The 25,141-nt window shown below is 43.0% G+C and overlaps 1 protein-coding gene across 1 annotated transcript in view; it reads left to right on the forward strand.

Annotated features, from left to right (window-relative positions):
* The first annotated feature begins 10,741 nt into the window (after positions 1 to 10,741).
* The window catches only part of fat4 (FAT atypical cadherin 4), a 120,162-nt gene continuing 105,762 nt past the window's right edge, over positions 10,742 to 25,141 (forward strand). Inside the window, exon 1 of the mRNA XM_061047708.1 lies at positions 10,742 to 15,838. Coding sequence (XP_060903691.1) covers positions 10,742 to 15,838 — 5,097 coding nt within the window. The remainder of the gene's footprint in view (positions 15,839 to 25,141) is intronic.

Consider the following 25,141-nt stretch of genomic DNA (forward strand, 5'->3'; position numbering starts at 1 on the left):
GGATGGAAAAAAAGAATTAACTATTGGCGCTTACCACAGAAAAGAGAAGCTGTATTTAAACCAACCTTTATGGTGGACCCCAGCAATCAGTGTGTGAAGAGATTAAACATATGAGTCCAGGTCTATAATGTTAGGTTTCACACAGGGCACAGGGGTTACGGCTTTATGAGTGTAGAAATGATGAATTTTTTTTGCTATGGCTTTTCGCAGCCACCAGATTTCAACCCAGTGAACTCCAGAGGACGGTAAAGTTAGACGAAGAAAAGTAAAGCTTTTTAAAGACTGGTGTTGGGGCAGCAGTAGCTCAGTCTGTATGGGACTTGGGTTGGAAGCTGGAGGGTCGGCCGGTTCAAGTCCTGTTGCAGACCAAATGTGGGGAGGTGCCAGTTCACTTCCTGAGCACTGCTGAGGTGCCCTTGAGCAAGACCCCGAACCCCACCCACCATGAAAGGAGCACATTGCCCCCTCACGATGACATCTCTCCATTAGTGCATGTCCAGAGGATCCTGTTTGATCCTGCATGTGTGTGTAACATGTTCAACAACATGAGTGTAAAATTGAATATTAATAAAGTATATCTTCTTCTAATCCCTCGAACAGATTTCTACACACTTGCAAACTAAAGCCAGGGTACATTGACAACACTTTACTGTAGATCTTTTCCTTTATAGTTTGTCTCCCTTTTAGAGTTTCAGATTTTTGTCACAACATTTTTTTTTATATTTTGGCAGTATGAAATCAACCGCTGAGGAAACGAGACGTTGCATGTAACCTATGTGGACCAATCACAGATTCTTTGGTTCCTAGAGAATAAGACTCTAAAATGTATTTAGCTGCCATTGACCTAATCTCTATTTGCAGATACATAAAAAACCTGAATCTGCAGACGCAGGACCAGGACCAGATTTTGGTATCAGAACTTTATTGGTTTTGTAATTGTAGTCCGATTATAATCATCTACAGGTTGGAAAACATTCCATGTGGAGAGCAAAAAGGGGCGAAACACCACATGATTATGCATCCCTTTACCCCCCGGCAGTAATCTAACAAATATATATTTTTTAATTAAAGCTCTTGTGAGGAGTCTTTAGCTGGTTATGAAAAGGACTGAAATGAATACTTATAACTCCTTATGACTATACAAAATCAAATGAGACCATGAGCGACAAGATTGATTATTTCTATATTGTTATTATTAATGCCTAAAACCACTGACAGGGGGTGGGGTGGGGTGGGGGGAGTCAGATGACATCAAACTACCTGGACAGCCTTTGTTCACATTCTGAACGAGTGGTACATTTGATAATTCAAACATAGCAGGATGAGACTGTTTAAGAAAAAAGACAAAATCAGTGAAGAGGTTTGTCCACAGGGAGGCGCCAAATTCACACAAACTATTAATTTATAATCAATGTCTTTGTTGTTTTTGTCATCTATTCGTTTTAAGTATACTCTCCATCCTTGTAAATGCTTGCCCTCAACAATTTTTCTAGAATAAATAAATGAAACCAAAAGTTCCTCACAGGAGCTTTAATGTTACCAAACAGACATCAGTGCACAGTGCAGCTATCAATCTGTGCTCTGGTCTTTAAATTCAAACTCCACCTGCTTCTCAAGTTGCAGCTCGTGGTTATGAGGAAGACTCGGCTGCAAGTGCTTTGAAGCTGATCGCAGGCTGCACAGGAAGACCCTTAGAAGTTAGCAGTTGCTCTCTCTCAGAGGTTAGAGCACTGCAAGATCATAGCCGATGGGTTCTGAGATCGTCATCGCCTTGATGCTACACTTGCTAGGCTTGCATGCTGTAACCCACTTCACGCACAACTTTTCAATGTGCTGGGTCAGATGTGACTTTCTATTCCAGGCGCAAATGGCGTGTCATGCTTCTGTCAGTTTTTCCCTCAAACATTAATACTGTGAGAAAAGGGATGCAGATTTCCCATTTGTTTTGTATAAAGTCCTTCTCTGGCTCCTCAGGGTGTTTGAAGAAACTCAGACAAACTCTCAAACCTCAGGATGGTTCTTTGAAAGGGCAGCCAACAAAAAAAGAAAGTGTAGGGGGGGGGGGGGGAGTCTGGTGTGGGTGTGAAATTGGATAAGGGGTCTAATGAACAGCAGCACACTCCACACTCCACTCACTGCTATTTGTCACTGTCCCCCCTCACTCCTCTGCAGCCTCAGCTCTGAGTTTCATATTAGTTTCAAAGGATTCAAAGAGCCAAGTCTTCTTCATTTCCTTATCTTGAATCGGGATCAACTGCTCGAGCGAAGCAATTTGCAGCGTGTGTGTATGGAGGCTGCCCCGTGCTTGATCCCCCCGTCTGGATCCATCACAGCTCCGATTGTTATTGAAATGACTTCAGTTACCTCGGACGGTTTTTCTTTGTGCATCAGAGGGTGTGAATCCCTCCTTGGAAGTATTTTATAATAATTGCACGGTGAAAATTAATTTGAAAACAGATACCCCATTCAATAAATCATGTGGTTAGGAGCCATCAAAGACTTCCTGAGACACCTTAGACTTCATTATGAGAACCCTTTTTTCTCTGGTTTGTGTTTGCTTAATCCTTTAAATCAGCATCTGTCCAGTGTGTCTGTGTTCCCTGTGTAGCTTTTTATTCATGTTTAATAATGTGTGGCATCTTCAGTGATAGGCTGATATTTTCTTGCTAATATATGGCTACATGCTTCTGCAAAAAACAACAACACAGCACATGCAGTTTAAGAATAAAAGATATGAAGCACCAAACAACAACTTTGAGTTCCATTTGTCCCTCGCTTATTAAAAAGGGATTAATTATTCATATTTGTTGTCCCAATGCCTGCGGTGCAACGTATTGGTGTCACTTTTTAAAGGGTTTTGGGGCCATTTCCTTTTTTGAGTTTTGCAAAGGAGAGAGAAAACATGTTGTTTACCAGATTTCCATCAGCATGACTCTGTTGTGAACAGGCTGATGTCCAGAGGAATAAACAATGTAAGGGGGGAAATATTTTTTTTAAATTAAATTCTGCTTTGTAATGCTTGTGGAGTGCTGAGCGTGCCAATTCTTTTGTAATGATACTACAGTGACACCTGTTGGTCAGATGGGGTACTGCATGTAAAGTGCCTGTGTTAGTGCATGTGTTTCTTTAGTCACTGACTAATCCTTAACATTCATTTCCAGAAGATGATAAGAGGGAGCATATTTTACTTTAGGGATTTAAAATAAAAATTCAAGTCCCTCTACACTATAAAGTATGGGTCTAAAAAATGATGGCACACTGAGAGTCCCCTTTGGAAGACCAGCAGCTGGTCTTGAGTCTTGTTTGTGATGAATCAGGATCTAAGTGCAGTGAAAGAAGGGCTGCACCTCAGATGGCAGTGACCGTTTAGTTAATTTTCAGCTTCTTTGATGGACTAAAACAGGTACTGGATGACATAAGAATTAATAACAGGATAAATGTGAATTATTCTTGGTTGGGTTGAAAACAAAGCTTGGTTGTTCCCGGAGTAGTTTTAAAAGGAGGGAAATATGAGATGAGATTCATTATTGAGATGAACTCAAAGTCAAAGTCATCTTTATTGTACATTTTTCCATACGCATACTGGACATTCAGGAAAATCGAAAAAAAAAAAACTTTCTCTCCGAACCACGGTGCAAGCTAAAGCATAAAAAGGTTTTTAAAATATGTGCAAAAATACAAAATATACATGATAAAAAAAGATATACAAAAGTACACCATAATGTGCAAAGATGTGCTTTCAGAAAAACAACAACAACAAATGTGCATGGACCTAAAATGAACATGTAAATAAATATAAGGCACTGACTGTGTGAAACCTCTGTGAGCTGAGAGCAACATTTCATGTAGCAGCCATTTACTTTGTTTATTATTGTTTTTCTAATGTAGGTAAATAGTTGTTGTGTATTTTCACAGAGAAAGAAACACACTTTAACCACTAGATGGTGCTGTGAGCCTATGCTTTGAGGTAACACCTGTAAGGTATTTCTAGTCAAGGTCAAAGGTTATCAGGAAGTTTCAACAGCATGGTGGGAAGCTCACGGTTCTCCCCTTCTGCACGGCATCAAAAACAAAATGGAACAAGAGTCAGCAAATAATCCTCTGGATCCCCAACCTTCTGATGCATCTCATCATCACGGTAATCTTTTTTTTATCTCTGTATCCATTATCCTGCTGCAATGAAGGGGAACATCCCCCAGGGGTATCTGATAGTCACATGATGTTGGAGTAACCAGATATTTACTGATAGTAACCACACTGAGCCTTGAAGTTTGAAAAACAACTAGAAAAAAAAGGAAAACAAGTTCAGTACCTGAATTTCTGAGTGGGAGGATTTGACGTCACATTTTGAGAAACATGGTGTACCAAAGTACCCGTTGGATTGATGGTCAAAAAATATGTATTTATTCACACGTAGCATATCTTTTTATGTTGCTGTTTTTTAATGGAAGAGTAACTTCGATGAGTTCTTGGCAATGAAACTCAATCTTTGTAGAATCTATTCTGTAAAGGTCAGCGATAAACACAAGTCACCACGTTTCCATTTTGGAAAATGAAGATTACAAGCATCACATGAGTGCAGCAGCCTCCACTAACTGTTTGAGAGATCGGTTGCACATCAATGACTTTCTTTCCATACGCACAAGGTACGATTTTGGGAACATTTTAATCGAAACAATCACAGAAATGGCTACCGATTAATTATGACTGTCAAAATATGTATCAGTGAAGCTGGAAATCCAAGTTTGGTAAGAAGCCTTAAGTTGTAGTCTGTGTGTCAGTGTGTCACCCTCTCGGCCAGATCTTCATTTCAATGGGTTAAATAAAGGTTAAATAAAAAAATCCAACTGATGCATGGTAACTATATCTATTTTTCCCGACTTATCTGCCTTGACTGTAAAAAATAAATAAAAAAAATTACTATTACTACTAACATTAGATTACCAGGAACACTTTTCGACAAGATGTTAAATCTCACAGTTCTGGCTTCTTCATGAATTATTTAGCTTGGCTCTTAAAGCTCCATCCCATGCCACCATCCCTCTCTTTTCCCTTCTGGCTCAGTCTAGTAAGAAAATGCTGAAATACCTCCGGTGCAAAACATTTCAACATGGCTGCAATAGTTGACCCTCCACCCTTTGGAATAAATGACTGTTTGGGTTGTTTTGCGAAATCTGCTGCAAACGATACATCCCATGCAATACCTGTGATATGTAGCAGAGTTTTACTGGTTGATATTTATTTTCCCCCCGTGCAGAGATTCCCACTGCATGATCAGATGAGAGAGAGAGAGAGAGAGAGAGAGAGAGAGAGAGAGAGAGAGAGACTAGGATAAAGTGAGCAAGCGAGGAAACATCAGGCCCTCACATGCGACTCTGCAGGAGAGGGGTGGCTGAAAAAAAAAAGCTGCTGCAGAGACGCAGGGAGACAATTTAAAACCCAGAGGCGTGTCAAACAAATACAGACATGCAATAGATTCACTCTCGGTGTTAGTGCTCGGCCATTCACCCCGTCTTCTGACGTGCACTCACCTGTTGCAAACAATAACCTTTTTGTGGCTCAGTTTAATTTAAAGGCTTTACATATGATTTTTTGATGCAGCAGATGTCGCCCTTGAGCACCAGCATGAAACCAAAAACAACTCGCGCTGCATTGTTGTGTTAGCATGCTAATGCTAGCGATCTTTATTATGCTCGTATCTTCACACTGCATGTAAATTTACCTGAAATGAGCGTGATCTAGAAACACAGTTAAGCAGTGAGTACAGTATGTTATTCTTCTTTTCTGTAGTCCCTCAATTAAACAACTTTTATTTGTGAGGGGAGGAGTCAGCCGACCGTCCTGGCGATGTAAACAAACTGAAGATAGGACTCTGAAAACTCTGAAAACATCACAGACAGTGGGACTCGGGTGTTACACCCATTGTAGACAGTCATGACTCACAGAGTTATTTTCAGAGGATAAACTTGATTTCTATTATATTTAAGTGTGAAAAATCACATATAAAGACTTTAAACGCTGTTCAATGAACTCCTGTTGCATTAATCACTTGGTAAAAAAGACGCATTCTACCCTCCTGCTATATTGTTTCTCCATGACTCTCGATAAGGATGAGACAGGACTGGCCCTGAAAGCTGCATTCATGTGCCACAGGATGACATCATTATTATCTGCCCTCATACATCAAGTTCCAGTCCAAACCTGCATGACTGTCGTTTCTGCGTCACTCTGGTCCAATCAAATTTCCTTAGCCTTCACAAAAGACGGAACCCGGTGCATGAATGGGCGCTTCAGATTCCTGCAGCCCTTCATCTTCTCATTGACTCCTGCATTTGATCTTTATGACCGAGCTCTGACTTAACAACATGCTGATAGATTTCATGAGGGTAGGCACTGTACTTGCACTGAGCTTTTTTTTGCAGAGTGATGGAAACAGCCTTTGATGGTCTGAACTAATCTTATTGAGCGGATTTCGCAATTCTCTCTAACATCTGTCTGCCCGGACCACTTTTGGATATCGACCGAGCCAAAGATAATTTCATTTCACTTTCATTCAACATCCTCATAAAGTTGTTTTGCCAGCGGCTTTCTGCGCAGCTTCAAAGTAACTTTTCCTGAATCATCAATAAAGATTGATTTATAAAAGAGTGTCCTGGTGTTTCACTCTCAGCTGAAAGCACCACCGTTTTTTTACGTAATGGTCCAACTGTTTGATCAGCTGGAGACTCAAAGGGGTTGCAGCAGAGACATTTTTGAAGAGCAAAATTTGTGCACTGACTTTTCTCCTCTTGAATATGCAAGTAAAAAAAATGTGTGGTCTTGGCGGATGTCTGTCGTAGGGTCAAACCGTCTCCATTACAGAGGAAAGCGTCTTATTTTTTCTCCATGGGTTGACTTATCAATTTGATATCTGTTGAGTCTCTTTTGTGTTGCATTCAGTGTCTTCTGATCTCAGAAAAACTGAAATCCTAGATGGGACAGTGTTCTGTTTCGCGATGTATTGCAGCATATTTCCATTGGTTTCCTTATGTTTCATGAGATTAACTCATGATACAAAAATGACTAGAGCCAATTAATCAGGACGGCTGTTGTTGTGTCCGATGGTGGTGGCTGTGCGTCAAGCGGTGGTTCCAGGTATTTTTGGCATATTCTACAATTCTACAATTCACTTAGCAGACTCTTTTATCCAAAGCGACGTACATCAGAGAGTAAGAACAACACAAGCAAGGATCTAGAAAAAAAAGGAACAATGTCAGTAAGAGCAAACGATCAGCTTTGAGTCTGATTGGACACACAGGTGCTGACAGGAAGTGACCAGAGGCAAAGCACAACATTGAGGGCAGTTCTTGAGAGCTCTAATCAGTATAGAAACCATCTTATAAGTCGTCGTTATCAAACAAAAACCATCATCATTACCATCATCATCATCAATAATATGGAGACCATCATCATTAAGTTAGTAGGTATTCATGAAAGAGCTGGGTCTTTAGCTTTTTCTTAAAGGTGCAGAGGGTCAGGCTGTGGCATACTGCAGATCTCACATGTGCTGCATTCTGCGTCCTGCATTTGGGCAAGGCGGTTTTGTGAAAAAAAACAATCACTTTATTTCAGTAATACAGCCTGAATTTACAAATGAGTCACTACCCTTCTAAGCTTTTACTTTGCTGCTGTGTTTTCATGGAGACCACCAGATGTGTTCCGCGTCACAATACGCGCTCTGAACAATTGACAGCATGTGAAACCATCAGTCAGCATACAGGAGTTAAGTCAAACATGACAACAACTTGATATTTATATCAAAAGCATCCTGAGAGCTCCTGGCTTAGCCGCTGTAATCACGTTAGCTCAACGTCTCCTGTGGAGAACTTAATCTACTTTGATGCTCGGTCTGCTACCAAAACATCGAATGTGTGTCAGGCTGTGAGCTACCAGCAGTCCAGCCCTGCTCTCTAATTCAATTACATTATTCGACTCATGTCCTACTTAACATCCAGACAAGCCAACAGGCCTGATTACAGAAGCCACAAATTGTCAAATAGCAAACCTGAATAAACATTTGTGTCTGTCAAAAAGCAGCAGGGTTGTAATTATGCGCCGTAATGTTATTTTACAGGACAGATGATGTGCGGCACAGGAGTTCACTTTCCAGATCGTCTACGTCAAACTGCAATTAGACTTTTCTCTGAACTCGTATGACCTGGATCCAATCCCACACAGCATGGAGACAATCAGAAGTGCATTCATTTTAATTTATGTATGGTTTATTTTTGGGGCTTTGTATGCCTTAACTCAGGACAGAGGACAGAACCAGAAATCAGGGAGAGAGTGAGTGGGGGAAAGGAGCAACAGGTTGGATTTGAACCTGAGCTGCCCGCTGCCAGGACTCCAGCCTCTGCACATGAGGCTTGGTTGCGCACCAACCACTAGGCCACTGGCGCCACCATATTATTTATTTGGCGGTATTAATGGCTACTCTGTCAGTGCAGCTTAAAGCTAATACAGTCAATGCTCACATGCAAGCAACTAATGTACAACATGTGTATTGAACCCTTTGTGGTAAAGTTGTAAATATTGTAGCGTTTGGTGTTACAGTATTAGAAGTTATGACGAGTAAATGTGCAACTGTTGTTTTTTTGTAATATCACGTATTTCAAAGTATGCAAGCTTTATATTGTAACAACAATTTCATGTTCATCATGCAAAAACTTGAACTTGACTTAATCATTGCTTAGCTTTTAAGTGGATTTTTCGAACTCAAGATTTGCACAATTAGACAAATTTTAAGATGTTTTTTTTTGCTGAATAATATATGGGTTGCATTTATAATGTGTTGTAACTAGAATGGTTAAAATACAAATATAAAAACTATAAAAAATATACACCGTCCAGTATTTTTTATGGTCAGTTGAAGTGTAAAACTTACTTTTTTGTATGTTTTTTGTGGAGAAAACAATGGGTCAGGTAGTTTTATCACTCTTTTATAATTCGTGATCATCAGTGTCGTACGTACCAGTTCTCCTTAAAATTTGAGGTCTGTTAAAACCACGTTGTTCATGTGTTGATTGGTCTTGTTCATGCTGTTACCTTTCATCACATGCAAGATGAACTTATTTATGTGTTTAGTTTACATCACATACTGCTCTTATTTTAATAAGAACTGTCCTCTGTCTTTCCACAAGTGAAAGTGTTTATAGTGTATGCCTAGTATTATGTTATCTCTATTGTAGTTTCTTGCTTTATTGAATTAATGTATGTTTGTGTTTTAACTTTTTGCTATTAATTATACGACTGTTTTTGAGCTGTTGTAACAAATACATTTCATGAAGCTGATTCAAAAGTAGGCTAATCAAAAATTGACATGGACTTCATTAAAAAAAAGAGTCTTGTCAGGGATACCAATGCAATCTAAATGTATGTATCAGCTCATTGAAACACTGTCCTGAAGGTCTTTCAGTTTGAGAGTACCAAGTTTAACCACTAGAGGGAGCCACTAAACCACGTTTATGAAGCCTTCTGCAACAACATGTCATGCAAAAATCTCACCTTCTATAATGAATGCTTGAAATGACAGTCAACATAGATGTTTATTGGCTCAATCTTTTTAATTGGTGAATGAAAATTCAAAATGTAACCCAGCTGAGCATTCATAATTATACTTTATGATGATTGTTGGTAGAAGTAGATTTCTACAAGATGCCTCAAGGTTGCTTTCTTTTACATTCAGCTATGGAGCAAACAATTTGAATGGTAAAAAGAAAAATGCCTTGGCATATAAAAAGAAAAACTGTAGCACCAACTATTTAACATGCAAACATATGTAAGGGTTTTAATTAAATACTCCCTGAACGTTATAGAAAGGACTTTATCTGGACTCAAATATTATTTAAAGTAACCTTTATTTCACGCCTACTTGTTAAAAATAGTTCACTCTTTGTGTTATTATAAGCATCCTTTGACCTGTTTTAATGCATTTCTCTCAACATATCTGAATGTTTTTGCATGATTTCCTTGAGTTTCATGAGAAACTTTCGTATCCTGAACTCATTAACACCGTCATATCTTAACATGAATCTGTTACTGGGGTCATTAAGAGACGCTCAGGGCATCGTTACCTGTCTCATTTGATTGACATCTCCTTCAGCAGGCGGGGACAAGCGGGCTGCGCTGCACAATGGAGGGGGAAAGGAGGAGGGAGGGAGGGCGGGCAGGAGTGGCGCTATCCAATGGGATCAGTGATGGGAGGGAGTTTGAGGAACTCCAGCTTTGTCCTAAGTTACTGGGACTCCTGAGCACAATATGACTGGAGCGCCTGTACCGTTATTCCACGGGACGGTGCGTATAGGATCAGCCGCTTGCTCGCGCTCTGCGCCGTTTACTGCGCCCTAACTTGGGATAAACTTTTTTTTTTCCACGCATGTCCAAGGAGCCAGGGAACTTTTGCATTGTTTTTGCCTGTCATGGGATTGTTCTGAACACGCTTTTTGAGGAGTAGAAATGAAACCAGGAGGCATTCTCTCCATTCAGAGGATTTTGTTGCATTGAAACAGAGCGCTGCGCGGAGGATAAAAACAACACTCCTGGAGTACTTTAGATCACTTAACACGTGTGGATAGTATTCCCATTGAGTTTTCCTCTGCACATTCACTGGAATATAATGCTTTAGTGACTCGTTCAACCTCAGTAAAGTTGATGCATCAAGGGCATGGACTCTGTCTGAGAAAGGTGGACTGGTTAACTGACCATGGCGCTCTCAGGTAGGGGCCGGTTTCATTTGGTTTTACTGCTGTTATGGACTCTGTCTCAGTACTCAGCATCCAGCCAAGTCCGTCAAGAGTTTCAGGTCCTGGAGGAGCAGCCTGTCGGCACCTACGTGGGCACGATAGAGACCAAGCCCAGCTTCACCTACCGCTTCAGCGAGAGCCACAAACTTTTTGCAATTAACGGCACCACGGGGGTCATTTACACGTCCGCCGTGATTGACAGAGAAGTTTTGCAAAGTGATGTCATCAACGTCGTGGTGCTGTCCAGCCAACCCACCTACCCCACGGAGGTCAGGATAGTAGTTTTGGATATTAATGACAACTCCCCGGTGTTTCCAGACGCGTCCATTGTCGTGTCGTTTAAGGAGGACGCGAGCAGTGGCAGGCAGGTGATCCTGGACACTGCCACAGACTCAGACATTGGAAGTAACGGAGTCGATCACACCACGTACAGAATAGTGAAAGGCAACGAGCAGAGGAAATTCCGTTTGGATATTACAGTCAATCCTAGTGGAGAGGGGGCATTCTTGCACCTTGTTTCAACTGGAGGCTTGGACAGGGAAGTGACTCCCTTCTACCAGCTCCTGATTGAAGTGGAGGACAAAGGAGACCCGAAAAAGTTTGGCTACCTGCAAGTAAACGTCACTATACAAGACATAAATGACAACCCTCCTGTGTTTGATCAAGATCAATACCAAACCAGTGTTTTTGAGGATGCAGCAGTAGGTTCAAGTATTTTGCAGATCACAGCATCAGATCAGGATGAGGGAGCCAATGCTGAAATCAGGTACTTTTTAGATGAGGGGTCACCTTTCCAAATTGACCCCAAAGCTGGAACTATTATTATAAAGGAGGGTTTGAATTATGAGAGTAAAAAAGAGTACTCCCTGACTATTCATGCTGTAGATAACGGGGTGCCCTCTCTGTCAGGCAGAACAGAAGCCACAATCAAACTTTTAGATGTGAATGATAACGACCCGGTGGTGAAGTTTAGGTATTTTCCCACAACTTCCAAGTTTGCCTCTGTGGATGAAAACGCACAGATTGGCACAGTCGTAGCTCTGCTCACTGTTTCAGATTCAGACTCCCCTACCGCTAATGGTAACATATCTGTCTCGATCTTAGGAGGCAACGAGCAGAGACACTTTGAAGTGCACACGTCTCCGGTGCCCAATTTGAGTCTGATCAAAGTGGCCAGTGTGTTAGACAGAGAGAGAATTTCCTCATACAACCTGACCGTGTCTGTGTCAGACAATGGCAAGCCTGTTGCCAGGTCCTCCTATGCCAGTCTGGTTATTTTTGTGAATGATATCAATGATCACCCACCCATATTCCAGGAAACACTGTACAGAGTAGATATCAGTGAAGACATACCAAAAGGCAGCTACATTAAAGGGGTTTCTGCAACAGATGGTGACTCTGGGCAGAACGCCAACCTGCGCTACTCCCTGGTGTCTGGAAACGCTTTGGGCTGGTTCTCCATCAGTGAAAACAGTGGTCTGGTCACCAGCGCCGCTTTGCTGGATAGGGAAGTAGCGTCTGAAATTGTGCTCAACATTAGTGCCAAAGATCAGGGGCTGCAGCCCAAGATTTCCTACACTAAACTTATAGTCAACATCACTGATGTGAATGACCAAGTGCCCACGTTCACACAGAGCACGTTTCATGTTTCCGTGGTGGAGCACGCTCCCGCCGGGACTGAGCTGGTGGTGCTGTCCGCCTCGGATGACGACCTCGGGGCCAATGGAACTATCCGGTTCTCATTCGATGCGGAGACTCCAGCCGCAGTCCGGGAGCTGTTTCGCCTGGATGCCGTGTCGGGGCGATTAAGCACAGCCGTGGAGCTAGACAGGGAGGATCAGGCCTCGTACTTACTCCACATCCAGGCTGCAGACGCTGGCAGCCCTCCTTTGCACTCTGTAGGAAAAGTCAACATCACCCTGAGGGATATCAATGACAACAGGCCAGTTTTCTACCCCGTGCAGTATTTTGCCAATGTTAAAGAGAATGAGCCCTCGGGTTCTTACGTAGCCACTGTTTCAGCCACAGACCCAGATTTGGGTCGAAATGGCACACTTAAATATATAATTACAGCTGGCGACTCTTCAAAATTTCGTATTAATAGCAACACAGGCAAAATTAGCACACTTGTGCCCCTTGACAGAGAAGAGAAAACAGCTTACCAGCTGCAGGTGACAGCAGCAGATGGTGGCGGTTTGCGCTCGCACACCCAGGCGATAGTCACTGTAACTGTCATAGACACACAAGACAACCCACCAGTCTTTAGCCAGAGGGTTTACAGTTTTGTCATGTTTGAGAACGTGGGCATTGGGACAGCTATCGGGACGGTGTCGGCCACAAGTGTAGATTTGAACACAAACATTTCATACCTGATCACTTCAGGGGACCAGCGGGGGCTTTTCACTGTGAACAGCGCAGGTCAGATCGTAGCCTCGTCCCAGATAGACAGAGAGGAGCAGGGTTTTTATCAGCTCAAAGTCGTAGCCCGAGCAGGGGAGATCACAGGAGAGGCCTTTGTTAACATCACTGTGAAGGACTTAAATGATAACGCCCCTCATTTTATCCACGCTGTGGAGCATGTGAGTGCAGTGGAGAACTGGAGTACAGGTCATGTCATTTTTCAGGCCAAAGCCTCGGATCCTGACGAGGGGACGAACGGAGTGGTGGTTTACAGCCTCAAACAGAACCCCAAAGGCCTGTTTCATATTCATGAGAAGCACGGCCTCATCACGCTGACCGGGCCGCTGGAGGTCACCACGAGCTCCTACGAGGTCGAGGTCGTCGCGTCCGACATGGGGGTCCCCAAGCACACCTCCAGCCTTGTCCTCATTGTCAGCGTTTACGACGTCAACGACAACTCGCCGGTGTTCGACCAGCTTTCATACGAGGTCATTATCCTGGAGTCTGAACCTGTCAACAGTCGCTTTTTCAAAGTGGAGGCCACTGACAAAGACTCTGGTCTAAATGGGGAGATCATGTATGACATCGCTGGTGGTAACACAGGTGATGTGTTTGGCATTTTCCCAGATGGGCAGCTGTACATTAAAGTAGAATTGGACAGAGAGATACAGGACAGATATAATTTAGTGGTTGTGGCTAAAGACCGGGCCGTGGAACCACTTAGCGCCACTGTGAATGTCACTGTGATCCTGGACGATGTAAACGACAACCGCCCCCTCTTTAACAGCACCAATTATGTGTTTCATTTTGAGGAGGAACAGAAGAGGGGCTCGCTGGTGGGCCGTGTTTTTGCAGAAGATAAGGACTTTGGCCCGAACAGCGACGTCAGGTACACATTTGAGGCTCCGCAGTCCAACTTCGAGCTGAACGCCATCACAGGGGAGCTGACCAGCACTCTGCAGTTTGACCGAGAGTCACTAATGAGACAGAGAGGCGCCGCCGTGTTCAGCTTCATTGTCGTCTCGTCGGACCAGGGTCTGCCCAAACCCCTCAGAGACCAGGCCAAAGTGCAAGTTTACATCCAAGACATCAACGACAACCCTCCGAAATTCACCAAAGACATTTACCAGGCCTCCATCTCTGAGTCGGCTCAGAACATGACACAACTGCTGCGGGTGTCGGCGTCAGACGTGGATGAAAACAAAAATGGGCAGGTTCATTATCACATCCCTGTGGGCAACGAGGAAGGACAGTTCGTTATCGACAACGCCTCTGGACAGGTTACTTTAGTGGGAAAGCTGGATTATGAATCTACATCCTCCTATTCATTGAAAATCATAGCCGTTGATGCCGGATCTGTGCCCTTGTCCTCTTCTTGCATGCTCAGTATAAGCATCCTGGATGAAAATGACAACTCCCCCTCCTTCCCTAAATCCTCGCTGTCTGTGGACGTGCTGGAGAACATGAGGATCGGGGAGCTTGTGGCCTCCGTGACGGCCACGGATGCAGATTCGGGTCAGAACGCTGACATAATGTACAGCATCACCGCCACAAATAACCACGGCACTTTCAGCATCAGCCCAAACACCGGCAGCATCTTTTTGGTAAAAAAGCTGGACTTTGAAACCCAGTCGTTTTACAAGTTGAACATCACCGCAAAGGACAACGGCAGACCACCCCGCTCCTCGTCCATCCCTGTGGTCATTCATGTCAGGGATTTTAACGACAACCCTCCCATATTTACCCCCGGTGACATTTTTAAGTCCATCGCTGAAAATCTCCCCATCTCGGCCTCGGTCATGACGATAACGGCACATGATACGGACGCGGACATCAACGGTCAGCTGGAGTACTCCATTGTTCAGCAGATTCCCCGGGGAAACCACTTCAGCATCGATCCGAGCTCGGGGCTCATCTACACCAACAAGGAAGTGGACAGAGAGTTTTCAAATCTGTTCGAGCTCACCATCAAAGCCACCGATCAGGCGTTCCCGGTTGAATTTCGTCGCTTTGCTCTGAAAAATGTCACAATATGGGTGACAGATGTGAACGATAATGTCCCCACCTTTGTCTCCCAGAACGCCCTTGTCGCTGAGCCCAACATTGTCATGGGTTCCATTCTGACAACAGTGGTGGCCTTTGACCCCGACGAGGGCGCAAACGGGGAAGTGGAATACGAGCTTTTGGAGGGAGACTCTAACACTTTCATCATGGACAGATACAGCGGAGATATTCGCCTCGCCACTCAGCTGGTGCCTTCCCGACTCATGTACACACTCTCTGTGTCGGCGACGGACCACGGCGCCGACCGCAAGACTTCCAGAACCGAGCTGACCATCATCCTCCAAGGCCTGGACGGGCCTGTGTTCTCTCAGCCCAAATACATTACTATCCTCAAGGAGGGCCAGCCGCCTGGCACAAACGTCATCTCCCTGGACGCCTCAAGTCCGCGTGGCTCGGCGTCGAAAGTGGAGTATTTCATTGTGGCGGTTCGCAGCGGCGGGAAAGCTGTGGGACGCCTTTTCACCATCGGCCGCCACACTGGAGTGATACAGACGGCCGCGGAGCTGGACCGGGAACAAGGCTCCGACCTCTACCTGGTGGATGTGTACGCCATCGAAACAGATGCGAGCCAGCCCAGAACACAGCGTGCCGAGGTGAGTACACTGCTGACTTTTTCTATTCTCTACAGGTACTGGGAAAGCTCCCGTGTATTGTGTTCTATGTTGTCTGTTTGGCAGGGAGAGGGCATGAACTCACCCATTGGCATTTGTTACAGACATTTGGATGGAACAAGTGTAATTAGATCAAGCTTTAAACAGGAAGAAACTGGATCGAGACTGTCCAAGTCACACATAAAACAGAGCACATTTTGCTTTCGCCTGCTCATTTATTAAATACCTTTTTTTTCAAACAGCTCTGCATTATATTAAAGTGTAATTTCAGGGACATAAGTTTTAAGGCCTTGTTCTCCGGCATGATAACTTTATTGTTCCCCTGTCCAAAGTCATACTATAGCTATAACAATTCATCTTGAATATGCTTCCCCTAATATTTGAGCAGTCTGGGGAAGGGAAATTATTTCTGTGTGTCTGCGGAACAGGCGGCTCACTTGCTCTCAGGAACTGAAAAAATTCTTATCAGCGGATATGAAGTGCACAAATCAAAAGAGGACCTCTTTTTTAATTTCCCCCACTGTAGACATAAATCATTCAGGGCTGCTGTTTCAGGTTCATGGCCCATGATGGTTTCTGCAGTCTCCCAAAAACAAAATGAAAAAGAGAGTAAGTCGTAAGGTCCTCCAGTGCAGGTATGCATCATCAGTGCCAGTATTACTTTGAGCCTTTGAGCCTGAGGCTGTTTTGGCACTGGGGGTGGTCTTGGGGTACCTTTATACCACCAGGAACTGCTCCACAGGCAATAAGTGACCATTAAAATTGGGTGACCTCTTAAGTCTCTGTGAAAAGACGCTGAAGGCAAAGAGAGAGTGAAACTTAAGCTGTCCACTAAGTTTGCATGATGGGATGCACCTTTTTCTGGCTTTCTTAAGAAAGGGGGTCTTAAGTGTAATGCGGGAACCCTAGACCTGGTTTTGGGTGACTAAGACCTAGCCACTTGTCAAATGAAAAACAAATGTTAGTCTATGCATGTTTTGGAAAATTGCATCCAGGATTTGAAATGCCATGTAATTACAGACTTGATGACACACGTGTTGCATACAGATCGTAGTGTTTCGGTGCAAAGACAAAAGAAGTGAAAGCTTCTCCTCTCCTTTACAATGTGTTTTGTGTTACTGCCTTATGTGAAATGATTGAAGAGTTTAGGATTTGCAGGATGCCTTTGACAGTTGAAATTGATGCCTTTTCGACCACTGCAAATATTGAGACTGAAATGCAATACAGCAATCTGATTATTTGGAGACAATCTCACATATTATTGAAATCAAGGATTACTTGGCAAAATCGTGTTAGCTAAGTTAACTTAAAGGGTTTGCACGGGCCAAATGGGAATATCAAATGTTCTCTCACTGTGCCTGCAGCGAAGATGGCAATCTGCTTTCCTGCACACTCTACTGTCAGGCTAATGAGACTTTAGTGCCTCACTGCTCCATTCCCAGACCTCAAACTTCAGATTGGTTTCATGCTAAGCCTGAACTTTCTCACCCCTCGGAGAGATGACTTTACCATACCACCTGGCTGAATAGTCATTCATTTTGAGGAGCGTGAGATCTAATAACTTGGGAGGAATTCAAATGACCTTCCACATTTGGGAAGTAAGCGGTGCTTTTTTTTTTTTGCTGAAAAGAAATGGGCAGTCCTCTTTTTTATGGCTATTTCTTGAAATAGGAAAAACTGAAAAGGTCATTATTTGTATCAATAGGATCTCGAAGGACAGCGTGGCACAATAGTGTAAACCTTCAGACTTAGACTAATGTTTTTCCAGTGCAGTGTTTATACACCAGATACCCGGTAGCAACTGGGGAATTACTTCCACCCCTGAGGTTATGACCCGCTCACATTCAGCATTTCCCATTTTCCCCATTGATTGGATGCATGAGGGAAAAGCTGACGTTTTTTTTTTTCTTTCACCGCATGCCATACACCATGTGTGATGTTTTGGAAACACTCAAACAAAAGAGAATTCAGATCGACATTCTGTATCAACGGTCATGATCTTAAACAACCGACGACCCTGCTGTGTCTGCAGTGTAACGAGAGCAGAGAGAAGGGATTTTTTTTTCTTTTTCTGGCCCTCTGTTGGCATCTCAGAAAGTTCCATTGTCAGTGATTGTTGATTTGATCTGTCATTGCAGGACTGTATGTGCCTTTTGCCCTCACGTCTGGGTCACTTATGATGTGTATTGGGGGTACTTGGGGGTATTTTCTATAGCCAACAAGAGGTTGTGCAACAACGTCAAGACATTTTTTAATGATATTTGGTTGTTCTGCTTCGTCAATTTCTAAGATTCAGTTGTAAATTTGGTGCAAATGACTTCAATTCCTACATTTTTTCTTTTGGTGTTTCTTCCTCTTGGTAGCTTGTGCAGACAAAAGATGCTAAAATAAAATCTCTTGGCAGCAAAATTCATCCGTTGTTGATGGATCCAGATTCCTTCCATAGCGTTCAGGAGGATGTTTTTTTACTATCTTCTAAGTTTGGATTCATCACATCCTCAGTGTCCTCTGTTAGAGGTGAGGAGAAGCCCCTCCCCCCCACCATATAAATCACACAGAGTAAACTCGCACTGAATAAGACTGTGACAGGCCTCTCTCTCAGAGCTGAAACTTCCAAGTATCACTTCCACACTTGGCCGCAAATTAATCAGTAACGTGACAGCAGGTGTTTCCAATCAGCTTTCTGAAGACAAAACACCTGCACAGGAACGATCCGGGAGTGAGCAGAGGTGAAATATGCAGATGAGTTTCAGCTGTCGGAGAGAAGTGCATGGTTTAAACCTTTGCACAAACACAGTGAGAGAATATAGCGAAACTTGCACCTTTTGTGTTACTTTATTATTTTGGTACTTTGACAGTTAAAACGTTGATTTCCTACAGAACTTAACTTCCAATTTAGACAAATATTCACTCTCAGAGATCACGTGTGATGGACGGTACTCAGAGTTTATGGTAGTGTTAGGCGGATGAAATAGACAGTTAAATATAGATCTTCTTTATCAGCCAATAAAAAAGTACCAACATGTCAGAAGAAACTTCTAAACAAAGTTCAGCAACAGATTTTCAACACTTATTTTCTTTGCAGAGAGAGGCACAAAACATTCCCTTTTATTCAGTTGTTTGGATCCTCATAGCAAGACCTTAATACAGTTAAAAAGGCAGTTTGCTCCTTGTGTTGTCAGCTGTTTAAATGTGTCATTTGCTCCCAATGCTCAGTGAATGAAGAGGTAGTTGCAAATGTTGTAGAGACTGTTAGGTGAAGAAATTAATAATATAGAATAAAAAGCACAGTCTGCATCTCTCCATCATTGTCACCTTGACTATCTCTCTTTCTTGTCTTCTGTACTCTTTCCCTTCACCCAAACCCTGTGGCCCCTAGGCGGGACTGTTACCACTGTTTTCTTAAACTCACTGTGAATCAAAATGAAGTGCTGTTTTTTTTTTTTTTACTCAAGTGCCACATCAGTCCTTGCCCTCTCCTCTTAATGTCATTGTTCCCCCCTTGAAAGTAAACACAGTCGGAGTGTTCAACAGGCCTTCCTTTGTTTTGCCTTCACAGATAAAGTGTTGCGCTATACCCCGGCCGCAGATCGGGAGTCTTTTGTTATTTTTTTTTTGTCTGTGCCAGCGTCTCGCCTTGGCAGATTTAGGGAGTGTGTATGGATGCCCCCTGTCAGCCAGCTTTCCTCCCCTCTCCTCACCAGTGACAGGACCGTACGGGTGTAGTTGTTTGGAGCTTGTGGGGATTGAAGAAAGAAGTGTGTTTTGGGGAGGGTGCTGCACATGTCACATGGTGTTCATGGGAGCTTGTGGGAATGACGGAAGAGGTGGGGTGGGAGGGGAACATTTTTTTAGGAGGTTTCTGGAAGTTGCAGCAAGGAATCATGGGAAGGAAGCGGCGAGGGATGAGACTCCCCGTCACATCCTAAGTAGGTGGGAGCATGAGCGCTCAATCTGCCCGGCCCGCCCAGAGCTTTGTGGACCTTTATGGAATGCAGATATAGAAATGAGTGTTGATCTCTGATGCTATTCATAGTTTGAACTCTCTTAAACATCCCACTTTTTGGTGAGATAAATGACTGGAAGCTGTTGGTTGGATCCATAAATTAACTTTTATTTTTTTATTTAATCTAGTTCAAAAACAAAAAGGAGAAACATTTATATAAACTCAGTAAAGATCATCCCTTTCCTTCCTTCCTTTTGTCCCCTTAAACCTTAGTTTGAAAGGTACTGGTTACAGTACTGGGTACTGGGTTGATTTATTAGCCTGCCCACTAACCATATATAGACTTACTATGAAACATTGATAGTCTTAGTGATGTCATCCATTGGTTTCTGAAGCTGCATTTTGAAGCACCTACCTTTTGATTAATCTAGAAACAGGCAGAGGTGGGAGTTGAGGCTGGCCTTAAAGGGGTCTTATTATGCTTTTTCTGGTTTTATATGCTCTTTAGTGTGTTTTCCAAGTGTCCTGTGCATGTTTAGGCACATCTATGTGCAAAAATTCAAAGTCCGCGGAAACACGGCTTCTCCTACCTCCTCCTGTTAGCTGCAGCATTAGCTGCATCTAACGCTCGGTTCTAGCCCCCCTCGAAATTTTTTTGCCAGTGTGACGTCTTGTCAGTGTGAGATCACTGATCTAAGCCCATTGGCTCGTTGTGGTAAGCCCAGCAGCTCATGTTGCACGCCCGTTAACTTCTGTAGCACGCCCACGATATGCCGTAGCCTGCGGTAGCACAGTAGTGCTAAGGTGCTAATGTTTATGCTCCCCTCTGAGCCAAAGTGGCTGCATTCCCAATATGGTAAAAGGGGCGTGACATTTCCGAGAACCGTGCTGAGCGACTGACCAATCACGACAGAGCCGACAGGCCGACCAATCAGATCAGACTTGGCACACTTGGGGACTCTGAACGTGGGCACTTCAGAGCCTTAGAGAGAGAGTCAGAAGTGAGCCGGTGCATGGAGCGGCAGTACATGAAAACTTTAGCTATTGTGAACATACTTTAGTAGGTACATAGATTAAATATATGAACCCCAAAAAGGGCAGAATATGGGCTCTTTAAACCTTTTGGCAAAAAGATACTACGTGTCTTCCTGTCAGTGATCTCAGCCTTGTCCCCTATTATTATTATTATTATTATTATTATTATTATTACTATTTCGGTTTTATGTCCCTCTCAGTGTTTTGGATTTCTTTGATTCCTAAATCTCATTGGCAACAGGGCTTCAAAGTTCCCTTTCCATTTTTCCTTTCTGCTGCTTTTTCATTCCTCTTCTTGTGTCGGTCATGTTGAACCTCCTCCAGCTTGAGTCAGAGAGGCTGTATTGAGGTTGGAGAGAAGATAGATGAATAATAATGAAAAAAAAACAACTCTTTCTGTAAATCCTGCCAGGATGAGAAGGTCATGAATGGCTGAACAATTTGATACGGATGCTGGTTTTGTGTTTGTGTATATGTGTCTGAAAAGTATTGCTAAATACTGAAGTATTGATGAGTTCAGTTTCCAGGAAAAAGGTCAAACCGTGATACTGATATCCCCCTTAGCGAAGCATTTAGCGCTCTTTGATTACACTGAAATCATTACATGTTTTTGAATCATACTTAAGCTTAGTGATAAAGTTTCATGTTCCCCAGAAGAGACATTTCACAACAACTGGAAGAGGAATGATGCAGAACAAACGGCCTCCCTGTGTGCTGTAATTCATGGTCTAATTGTGATTTTCTTGTCTTTGCTAGCTTCACATGTGCATGAGAAAAGGGCGGTAACAGTCCAGTTCTGGGCCGTAATCGAGGTTGTAATTCACTCAGTAATTCAGCTGGACGTGCGTTGTTGAAATGGTCATCGGGGAGGGGGTGAACATGTGCTTGGCCCTCCTGGTAGGTGGTCGCTCTGGGTGAACCTGCAGGCGGGTGAACCGGTGCGGGACGGCGCGGGGTCGTCCCGGAGCGCCTGTCTGTTTTATGAGACAATCGCCATAAAAGTTGGATAAACATTCAGTCATGCATAGATGCGTGCAAGCTAAAGCTGCCAAAAGCACACACACACACACACACACACACACACACGCACACACACACACACACAGTCTGACCACAGTCTTTTCTCAACTGCAGGGGAACTTAAAATGGAAGCCGCGGCCCAAAAAAATGTAGCTCCATTTAGAGAATTGTGATTATGCTAATGTCAAATAAGATCACTGGGATACTTTTTTTAAACTTTTATTCTGCAGATTTCAAACTGTTCTGTAATGAGTCCAGCGGTTTTAAAAGCCTACTTTATGACATGAGACTGTTTGTTAGTGTTTGTCTTGTTTCATTTATTTTGTGGCACAATGCAACTTTGTTTGGAGGAGTGTTGAGCGCTAACGGCTGCTCTCCAGCTCGACCTGACCACTTCAGATGAATTTAAAGTTACTTCTGCTTTGTGTGTTGTTGTTTTTTTTTCTTCTTCTAGCTTTGAGTCTTAAAGTTGTGACTATGACAAACCGTCTTACATTTCGTTTCTTTTCTCAGCAGAGAGCGGAGACTGGCACATCTCACAGTGCATGTTTGTCAGATAAAGGGAGGAGTGGGGGGGGCTGAGCGGTCAGGAGAAAGGCGGGGGGGGGTCATATTGTTCTGCTGTCCTGCGTTCTATAAAGTTAAGCCAAGCGTCATGTTAGCAATGAAAGAGAAAAACTAACCTTCTTTTGGATAAGAGCCGTTAAGGCTGTAAAGTTCTCCAACACGCCCGTCAGATTGAGTATTTTAGCAACAAAGCTGATTTTTAAGATCCTTACACACGGCTGGTTACCTGCTCAAGTGCCTGAAAAGTCACATGACATGAAGTTACAATATTGTGTTGATAACTTCTTAGGCAGCTCAAAGATGTCCAAGATTAGGGCTTATTGTGGTGTAACTGAGTCTGTCATGACCTTCATCAAACTGGATAATGTCAATACCATAACCACATCACGTCTCACTTTTCCTGCTTTTACTAAAATAACTTTTCAGGAGGCCAGGGGTGGAAGGATTGATTGTAAATTGATACTGCTTATACTGCAACTTTTTGAAGCTCAGTTTTAGTGTTTTCGCCCATTTCTAATTCAGCTAAGTTTCAGTGTCTTGAACACTTTCCATTGAAAATACTTTTTGCTTCTCCACATCTCCACTTTCATCAACAGTGTCTACATTTCCTCGTCTTGTCACTCTGACTCTGCAATTGACAGCACCTTAGTCGTTACAGCGATACGAGTGTTAGCTATGAAAACGCATTGTGAGAAAAATGTTTACGTCAAAAAGCAATAGTTTCTTACTCAGTATGTGTTTATTTGACCCGTTGGACGGAGGCCTAAGTATGATGGTCATCAGCTCTCAGCTACCTGTAGATAAATTGGTGCCAGTTTGGAAATGGGATTCAGGAGGGACATGTTGCAAACAGCTACAATTAAAGCTAATACCCATTTTTAGTTTATTTATCGCACTTCGTAACCAAACAGTATACTAATTCTCAAATCTTAAGTATAGGCTGTTCACAGACTTTGCTTTTTAAAACGGGATAACATTGTCCCAGTTGGTTTAAATCTGGAGCAAAAATATCAAAAGATCAACCAAATGTGAAAATGTTCCTGAAATCTGTTCGGATAAACGTTTAGACTTGGTTTCCAGCCCTGGATCTGGGTGAAGTTTCTCTGCAGCAGTGAACTCTTGATATCTTGAAAGCTGCGGTGAAAGTGAAGTAAGATACCTTTGGCATCGTCTCGACTTTGTAGCACTCATTGTGTTGTCTCCTGCGGCAAACTGAATTGTCCTGGTGTGGTCGCTCCACCCTGCTGCTACTCTAAACAGGTTCAAACAAAAAAATTATTCACACGCTCTATCTTTACACTCGGTTTCGCCGCTCCAATCTTGTTTATAAAGGGAATGTGCATGTATATTAAAAGAAAACTCTCTCAACTCTGCGGTCGAACTGTCCGCAGCCTCCTGTCTGCCTCATGCAAAGTCGACGCGAGACCTCGGGTTAGAATAATAAATGAATGTGGACAGAGCCGTGCATGCTCCGCAGAGTTTTGCATCATGGAGTTTATTTTCACATCAGAGATACATTTCTTCTTGTTCTTTGACTTTGATTGTCACGCCTCATTTAGGGGAGGGGTCATTCCTCTGTCTCAAGCACACACATGCTCGGTGCAAAAATGTGCGACTGAAATAGTTTTTAATCTCCGCCGGGGATTTTTTTTTTTTTTTTGCCTTTGCTCTGCAGAATCAGGCGTGATCAAAAGGGGAGCCGTTCACCGGGATTTCTTGCAATCAGAAAGAAAAAAAAATCTAAAGTTTCCGAGCTTTATTGTCACTCAACCGCAGCGAGGTTGATTGGGAGTAGTTGAAGTGGGGAACGATCAGGTATAGTGATGATTTGGCTCGTACATTTTCCCCCCAAACTTAAACAGTGCTACACGGGAAAATAAATCTTTGCTTGAGTATGACTACATGGCAGAGATGTCTTCATCATTTCTCTCTGCGAAGGGCTCGTAAAATACACCCAAGTCCGTCCAGATATAAAAAAGAAATGTTCCACTAGTTTCACTTGTAAAACGAAGGGGGAGTGAGAGAGAGAGAGAGAAGGAGAGCGGAGGAGTTGATTTTGGCACGTATTCCCTGCGGTAATAATGGATCCCAGCTACAGAGTGATTTGTTCTTGCACGTGACTTACCGAGCTCTCAAGCATCAACAAACACTCGAACACATCCACATGAAGGGATCCATGCAGCAAATTTCCATTGTTTTCAGAGCTCAGACTTCACTGTGCTTCCTCGTTGACCTGTCTCACTCTCCGCGTTCAGTAAGAAAAAAGAAAAAAGAAAGAGCTCGCTCTTGTTCTTTTTGCACATCTCACCTCCCGCTGGCCGTCCATCAGAATCAGAATCAGAATCTGGGTTTATTGCCAAGTACATTTACACATACAGGGAATTTGACTTGGTGTATTGGTGCTAAACAATTAACAAGGAAATAAAGCAGAACTAGCAACAACTTAAATAATACAGCATAAGAAGATATTACATAAAATAGAATTAAAAAATAAAAAACACAAAATGTACAAAAGGTGTAATGTAGGAGCTGTGCAGTGGACTATGAGAAAAAAAAATCTTATTGTGTGTAACTACTCACAGAGTGCATGTAAGGAAGATACATTTTTAAAGTCCAGTGTGCGTTGATGTAAAGCATAGTATGATATTATGATAAGTATGACAAACTGAGCCCGGATAACCAAAACTATGTTAGTCTGCTTCATTTTTCAACATTTT

Source organism: Labrus mixtus, chromosome 10 (assembly GCF_963584025.1).
Source record: "Labrus mixtus chromosome 10, fLabMix1.1, whole genome shotgun sequence".
NCBI classification, from domain to species: Eukaryota; Metazoa; Chordata; class Actinopteri; order Labriformes; family Labridae; genus Labrus; species Labrus mixtus.